At 38.4% G+C, this 7,951-nt stretch overlaps 2 protein-coding genes and 1 pseudogene across 2 annotated transcripts; 1 reads left to right on the top strand and 2 right to left on the bottom strand.

Moving 5' to 3' along the window:
• Nucleotides 264-1,352, top strand: LOC104751969 (transcription factor MYB44-like). Its single transcript, XM_010474027.1, has one exon. The coding sequence runs from the start codon at nt 347-349 to the stop codon at nt 1,274-1,276; it is 930 nt and encodes a 309-aa protein (XP_010472329.1). The 5' UTR covers nt 264-346; the 3' UTR covers nt 1,277-1,352.
• LOC104753943 lies at nt 1,531-4,823 on the bottom strand (annotated as a pseudogene).
• Nucleotides 5,383-5,810, bottom strand: LOC104751968. Its single transcript, XM_010474026.1, has one exon. It carries the CDS (start codon nt 5,724-5,726, stop codon nt 5,466-5,468), a length of 261 nt encoding a protein of 86 aa, XP_010472328.1. The 5' UTR covers nt 5,727-5,810; the 3' UTR covers nt 5,383-5,465.

The raw sequence follows: 7,951 nt of genomic DNA, 5'->3' as shown, positions 1-7,951 counted from the left end.
ATCAAAATAAAATCAAACGGGATATAAAATAAATTAGTTTTGTGTCAGTTTTATTTTACTTATTTCAAATTTCATTCGGTTGCAGATTTTAAAACATAAATATTAAATAATCAAAGTCACCACAGTTACAAATAGAAAATTTAATTAGTTAATTAAGTTCTTGTTAACTAACGAGAAAAAAAACTAACCGGTAGAACCGGTAACCTTTATAACCATCACATCTCGTATAAATAGTCTCTCCTCTTCTTCACACACTTATCCTCTCAAACAAACAAAGAAACGCGTTTTAAACGATTCGATTATTATTATTAATTTTTTTTTTAAAAAACAAATCAAAGATCCGACGATGTCTGGTTCGACCCGGAAAGAAATGAATCGGATCAAAGGACCATGGAGTCCTGAAGAAGACGATCTGTTACAAACGCTTGTTGAAAAGCACGGACCAAGGAACTGGTCCCTCATTAGCAAATCGATCCCTGGACGTTCCGGTAAATCTTGCCGTCTCCGGTGGTGTAATCAGCTTTCTCCGGAGGTTGAGCACCGTGGCTTCACGGCGGAGGAAGACGATACCATCATACGCGCTCACGCTCGGTTCGGTAACAAGTGGGCTACGATCGCTAGGCTTCTCAATGGTCGCACCGATAACGCCATTAAGAATCATTGGAACTCTACGCTGAAGCGTAAATGTAGCGGTGGTGGCGGCGGAGAGGGAGGGCAGAGCGGAGGGTACGATGGTAGTTTAACAGATGAACAGCCGTTAAAACGGACGGCGAGTGGTGGCGGTGGAGTTGGAGTTGTGTTGACGGCGTTAAGCCCGACGGGATCTGACGTCAGCGAGCAGTCTAGTGGATCTGTTTTGCCGTCTTCTCACGTTTTTACACCGACGGCGAGAGCTGGTGGAGTTGTGATTGAGCCGTCGCCGTCAGAGGAGGAAGAGAAAGATCCGGTGACTTGTTTGAGTTTGTCTTTGCCTTGGGTCAAAGAGTCAACTCCGGTGAGAAGAGATACGGCGGAGTTGTTTCCGGTGAAGAGAGAAGAAGAAGAAGAGGAGAAGGAACGAGTGATTAATGGATTCGGTGGAGACTTTATGACAGTGTTGCAGGAGATGATTAAGACGGAGGTTAGGAGTTATATGACGGATTTGCACCTAGGGAACGGCGGTGGAACTGGCGGCGGCGGCGGCGGAGGAGGAGGAGCAAGTTCGTGTATGGTGCAAGGAAGTAATGGTCGTAATGTAGGGTTTAGAGAGTTTATTGGAATAGGAAAGATCGAGTAGTGAGAAGAGAGAAGAGCCAAATTTGTTCAATTCATTCGAAAATAAAAACTTAATAAATGGATTGATTTTTGCATCATTACATAACATAATCATATGTTCCGGAGATGTGTGGTAATGAGATTCTTTGTGTTGTTGTAATGATCATTGTGATCGATCAAATAGGCCAAATTGTATATATAATCATATAAACAGTTTACTATACATATGACACTATAGTGGTACCAGTAGTATAGAACTCTACTAGGTTACGAGTTTTGATATATATTTCTATAGTGCAGCAGGCTCCACAGTGCTTAAACTATTGTGGTGGGAGATGGACCTTTTTGAGTTTATGTTGCTTATTACATTAGCTATGTTCTGTTTCCAAGACCAGGATGATGGATTGTTTAAACCGCGTATCGAGTTAAGGCAAACTAGTAGCGTTCCGCCTTCATGTAACAGTACTGTCAACCACAAAGGAAGGAATCCGAGAACCGAAGGAAGAGTGGCTAAGAGTATCGAGGTTAAGGCAATAGCCACGTTTTGCTTGACTAGTGATGTTGTTTGGCCTGATTTTGCGATACAGAAAGGTATACCAGTGAGGTTGTCTTGAAGCAGTAAGACATCAGCTACTGCTATAGCTGAGGCACTTGCGTGTTGAGCGAGAACGATCCCTACAGTTGCAGCTGCTAAAGCTGGACCATCGTTAATGCCTTCTCCCACCATGATTAGACCTCCACCTAAAACCAAAGACAGTCACTTGAAGTTCAGTTTTAGCTTTCTACTAGCATTATCTATTAGTAAGAAGATAAAATCACCTGAATCTGTTGAGATGTTTGTGACATGATTCAGTTTGTCTTCTGGTTTTAGGTTGCAGTAGACTTCATCAATACCTACAGCATCTGCAACCCTCCGAGCACTTGGCTCATGGTCTCCAGTTAACATCATTATCCTCAGTCTGCCCCAGCTTTTAAGCTCCGTTATAACTTGTGATACCTCTCGACGAGGCTGATCCTCGAGGTGAATCAATGTTACCTTTTGATCAAGTGAAAGAACAGCATGAACGAAGTCATTCCCGTATAAAGAAGAATCTACAGCATTCTTGATCTTTCTTGACTCATCTTGCGATTCGAAGAGTGAAGTGATGAATTCTACTGAGCCAAGAGAAGCTTTCCGCAGTTTACTATCTTCGGTTACTGACTATATCAGAACAAAAGAAGTTGTAGACTTGTAGTGAGAGACAACATTGGATATAGACGTTACATAATCTAGAAGATAATTTTCTTGCACCTCAATACAGTTAACTGTAGCAGTAAGGCCTCTACCGGGAAAATACTCAAAGCTTTCAACAGAAACACTAGGGAGGTCCTTCCCAACACTGTGGTCTACCATGGCTCTGCAAAAATATGGAACATGTCATTAACAACAGAGAGCTTTATTAAAGTCTTGTATGTTACTACTAGAATTTGGGAAAACAGATGTTTAACAAGCAATACCTTCCAATAGGATGTGTGGTACCTTTCTCCATAGCAGCTGCTACAGCTAATGCTTCCTTTTCACAATTTGGCATACAACAAGGATTTACACTTGCATTATATCCTGCTTCATGCCCATAAATGGGTTCAATTGCTTTGCATGTAAGGCCTCCTGTTGTTAAGGTCCCGGTTTTGTCAAAACCGATTCAATCGTATGACAAGAAGCTAAAGCATCAAGAACCTGCCCACCTTTCAGCAATATTCCCTATAAAAAGTACACAGCTTATGGGTGTTAAAACATTTGCAGAGCCAAAAAAGATGTGACTAGATAGAGTACTTGTAAGATAAATTACCTTTCTTGCACAAGAACTAATAGTTGTAGCATAAGCCAATGGAGCAACCGCCAATGCACACGGTGATGCCGCCACCATAAATCCCAATGCTCTATAAACAGATCCTCTACTTACTATATCATCAGAAGAAAAAAAACACAAATCAAAGTAAATAGTCACAAACCATATCAAGAAAAGTAGGAAAATGATCACTTAAATCAAAATTTTCCAAAGGATCATTCTACCTGTGGTGCCAAGAAATGGCCATTTGAACAAAATTGGACCAATGAAGGCAATAACAACTGATAAAACAACCACCACCTTGCTGTAAATCTCACCAAACTCATCAAGCCATCTCTGAAGTTTTGGTTTATTAGAGTGTGCTTCCTCAGTCAACTGTAGAATCTTATTAAGTGTCGACTCATTCCATGTCTTCGTAACCTGATTATAACTCCATTGAAGAAAGATAACCCTGAGATTTCTTAGTAAACGCAAGAGAAAGTACTGTACTACGCTATATCACCTTCACAATGATTCTGCCATTCAAAGTTCTTGCACCACCAGGGACTTTATCTCCAGCTTTTGCTTCCAATGGTTTCACTTCCCCAGTCAAATGCTCAATTGTTATAGTTGTATTGCCTAGATATACTTGGCAATCCACAGGCACAACCTAAAAATTCAAAGCAAGCTAAAATGTATTAACTATTAAGATATTTGCAAGAAACTGAAAGCAAAAAGAGATAAGAGTTTCGTTTCACACAGACCTCACCAGTTCCTACCAAAATATAGGATCCAACTTGTACATTGTGCACATTAACGCTTTTATACGAAAAATCGAAGAAGTTTGGTACATTGCCATCTTTCACATCGATCACCAATGCAGAATCTGGATTACTCTCCTTCAACTCTTTAACATCCACCACGGACCGACTCGTGAGGAACTCTTCAGCTACATAAACAATCTAACATTACAGACTCTCAAACTTCACCAAAAACATACCAAGAAGAGTTACAAGTTTGTAATCGTACTGATGTGAGCAAGATTAAACATGACTAGAAGCAATCCTCCTTCTAAAGCATTGCCCGTAAAGACAGATGCAAAAGCAGCTAGTGCCATTAAAACATGAATGTTCACTCTTCCACCAGCTATATCCATAAGTGCGTCAAGAGATGCTGAAATCTAAAAGTAACGATTCTGTTTAAGCGTTCTGTTTTGGCTAAGAGTAAAAAAAAAAAAAAATAGAGTTTAGAGAAATCTTACTCCAACAAGAGGGAAAGCAAAAATGATGAAGGAGTTTTGAATTGGTGTAACGTAAGGTTTAGGGATGAAGTGAGGTGAAGCGGCGGCGGCGAGGAAGAGTACGGCGGAGGAGGTGCAAAGATGGAGATGTTCTCTGAGGAAATTGGCTAAACGAACCCATCCAATTGCTTTAGCGAACTTGTTCAGTAGCTTCTGAGGTTGATTAGGTACCGTGAGTTCTACGGAACAGCAATGTCGGTGATGGTGATCGTGCTCATCGTGGTGATGCTGATGGTGTTGGTGATTGTGATTATGGTGTTTGCACGTATTCGTAGCTCTGGTGAGAAGACGAAGTGATCTTCGAGTATTGGAGATATTGGTGTGGATTAGGAGATCTCTAGGGATGAGGAGAGTGGTGGAGTTGAGTCGAGTGAGACGGAGAGTGGAGTTTCTACGAGAAGGGAGTTTAGTGAGAGATGAAGAATGTAGAAAAGCGGAGGATTCCATAGTCGAGGATTCAAGCTTTTTGAAATGTCTTAGTATGAATTAAATAATCTGATCTCGAAAGGTGAAAGATGAAGAAGAAGGAGGAGGAGAGTGTTGGAGTTATATGGAAAGATGTTGTAATATGGCCTCATTATGATCTTATGACGTGGCCTCTTTGCTCTGTTTTTTTTTGTTATTAATAAAAAATTGGGATTGCGATTACATCATAATAAATTTGGTCCATTGTAGATTGTTGTTCACCCCAAAAAAAAAAATGATGTACTCTGCTAACTGTTTACACAACTCGCAACATCTATGGCTCTATGCAATGTCTTTTTAGTATGTGTATTTGATGCTTAACTATGTGTTATATAAGCAGCCTTCATTAAAAAATAAGAATATCCAAGAATTTTATTCATATAATCAGAATAATAAATGAATTACAATATATTACATTGTACATTATTTATCAAATGAATTTCAATAATTAACAAAAGAATATTCCTACATATAACAAGGTGAGGCTCCACCAATTCTTGATTTTCCCCAGTTCTAAGCATTATAAGAAAAATCCTAATAAATAATCTTTTTATATATATATATATATATATATAACAACCACTCAATCTCTGAAGCTAGACAAAAGCAGCCACCTGATTAACTGGTCCGGTCCGAAATTAGTGGCCGGGTCCGCTCGTGCTGGGACCGGAGTGTTTACCATACCCAAGCGTCTCACTCCGGTCGACAAAATGATGACCCTCACCACCAGAGCTAGGACCCGAGCCCTTGATCGCCCCAAGTGACAAACCATCAAAGAACTTAGCCACGAGCTTCTCTTCAGCCTTCGTTAAACCCAAAGGACGAGCCTCAACCACAAGAACCGAACTGACCAACATGAAAAACAGGATCGAACCCAATACAACTTTGTTCATCATCATTTTCTTTGTGTGCTTTTTTTTTGAGTAATTAAAACAAAAAGATGTTATTTATTTTTCCTTTGTGTTCACTAATTTATGAGATGAGTAAATTTGTTGTGAGTAGTTTTGTGGACTTGGAGTTGGATTTATATAGTAACGTGGAGAGCCTTGAAGAAGAAGAAAAGTTTGACGTTTTCAGTTTTTGACTTCGTAAGTTTAAAATTCAACAGGACGCGAGAATTGAATTTAGGCTCCTTCCTCCTGGGAAACTGCAGAGGTTGCTTCTTGTTCTTGGTCTTCCTATTTATATATATATATATATATATATAAATATCTGTATACATAATTTGCCAACATAAAAAGCCATCAACAAGGAATGGAGATTAGTTATATTTTCTTCTCTGTTTGAAGATAAAAAATATGATTTTAATTTTGTCTCTGATTGTTAGATAAAGTGCTCTAAACTTGAATTCACAATTATTTAATTTGTTCTTAACCAGTACTACCAATCAGTGACAACCGCTCAATTAATCGTCCCATTGTTTAAATTAAAATCATTTAAATTTCAATATTCACTATTTCTAATAAACTAAAAGTCAACGTATATTTTAGTTGAAAATTAAATATGTTAGGTGCATCAAAACTTGATCGATGTTTCAAAAGTTCAGACACCAATCTAGCTTTCTACATTTCTTGTTTCTCACATTGTTGTTATTTTCCATTCAAAGTAGCCTTCTTTGAAAGGTCATGATCAGAAAGTATTGGATTGTTGATTTTTCAACCTTTGAGTGTTTTTTCTTCTTCTTAAAACCACCTTACAAAACTGTTTGGTGGAAATTACTGTCTGACGATGAATATGTGAATGGAGGATATTTCTTTTACTGCATTATAAATTTATGTTTATATTTTCACCTTCTTTGGTTACGGAAAAAACTTTCTTTGATATTTTTCTTCTTTTCTTACATCTTATTTTGACAAAAATTCTATTACTATTGGAGTTAGCTAGGGTTTTTGACTTGAGCTGTAAGTTGTGACTTGGCTACTCAAGTACTTTTTTTCTTCTTTTTTTTTTTTTATGACAATTTTTAAAAGGTTAATAGAATCATGAGTGGTAATTAATTAACTAGTTTTTGTTAAATCAAAAACAAAAAAAAAAGCAGATTTAAAACTGCAGCCATTCAAGGCCGTACGTAATGTTAGAGTTCATAGACTTTTGCTTCTTACTTCAAATTACCACTAGAAAAGCCAAGTTTCTACTATTTCCTAGGTCTACTAAAGTCAATTGAATATTGAGAAAACTTGTAGTCTACCAGTTCGATGAAGCTTCCAAGGTCTTTTACGTGATGGTTTCGAAGAGAGGCGGTGATTTGGATGGGTCTTTCCACAGAATTATGATTGGTTGGTTGTGTAACAATGGTCGGATTGATCTGGCACTTCAGGTGTTAGATCAAATGCGTGTGAGAGAGGTGTTCATGTGGATAACTTAACTTGGCGGGTCGATAATTTAAAGTCTGTTGGTTAAACGAACAGTTGCAGAGGCATATAAGATTGTGGAAGGGATTGAGAATCCGGATGTTAGTATCTATCATGCATTGTTTGAAGGGAATGTGAAGATTAAACGGGCCGGTGCGAGCCGATAATGCATACGTATCCAGCATTTTCCATGGCTATTTTTCTCCTAATGTGAACACTTGATGTTGAGATGATGAGTCTTGTTGATGGTCATAACGTCTTTCCGACATGGACAAGACTTTGTATTGATCACTAACTGGATCATACCCGAAAAAACGTTTTACGACCCTTGACCCTTCCCCTTCCTCTTGTTTTGACTCTTGGTAAAGATATGAAACTACCAGTGCTGGGGTTAGTGATATGCTCTCGACCATATCCAATGCTTATCAAACCATTAGCATGATTATATCTCGATCACTAGGTCCGGAGGGAGTCGATCTAACTTGTTTCCTCTTGAAGATTGTTCAAGGTTTTGGTCTTTTTGCTGCGTATTATCATGATCGATCATCGATCGCTCTTCTTTCGAAACCCTAAAAAGCAGATGTTCCCTATTTATACATACGAATATCGATAGAGATTCTTCTAATCACAATATACGGTTATATTTGTAGGAGATATTTTAGGTAAGTGATAACTCCATAATTAACATTATCTATTATTACTCCTAATAGATCTTACGTAACCGGGTCGGGTCTTCGCAGATATGCATCTTTTTGCATGATTGGGTAAACCAA

The sequence above is a fragment of the Camelina sativa genome, chromosome 16, assembly GCF_000633955.1.
Source record: "Camelina sativa cultivar DH55 chromosome 16, Cs, whole genome shotgun sequence".
In the NCBI taxonomy this organism is placed as follows: domain Eukaryota; kingdom Viridiplantae; phylum Streptophyta; class Magnoliopsida; order Brassicales; family Brassicaceae; genus Camelina; species Camelina sativa.
This window is presented reverse-complemented; position numbering and strand designations above follow the sequence as displayed.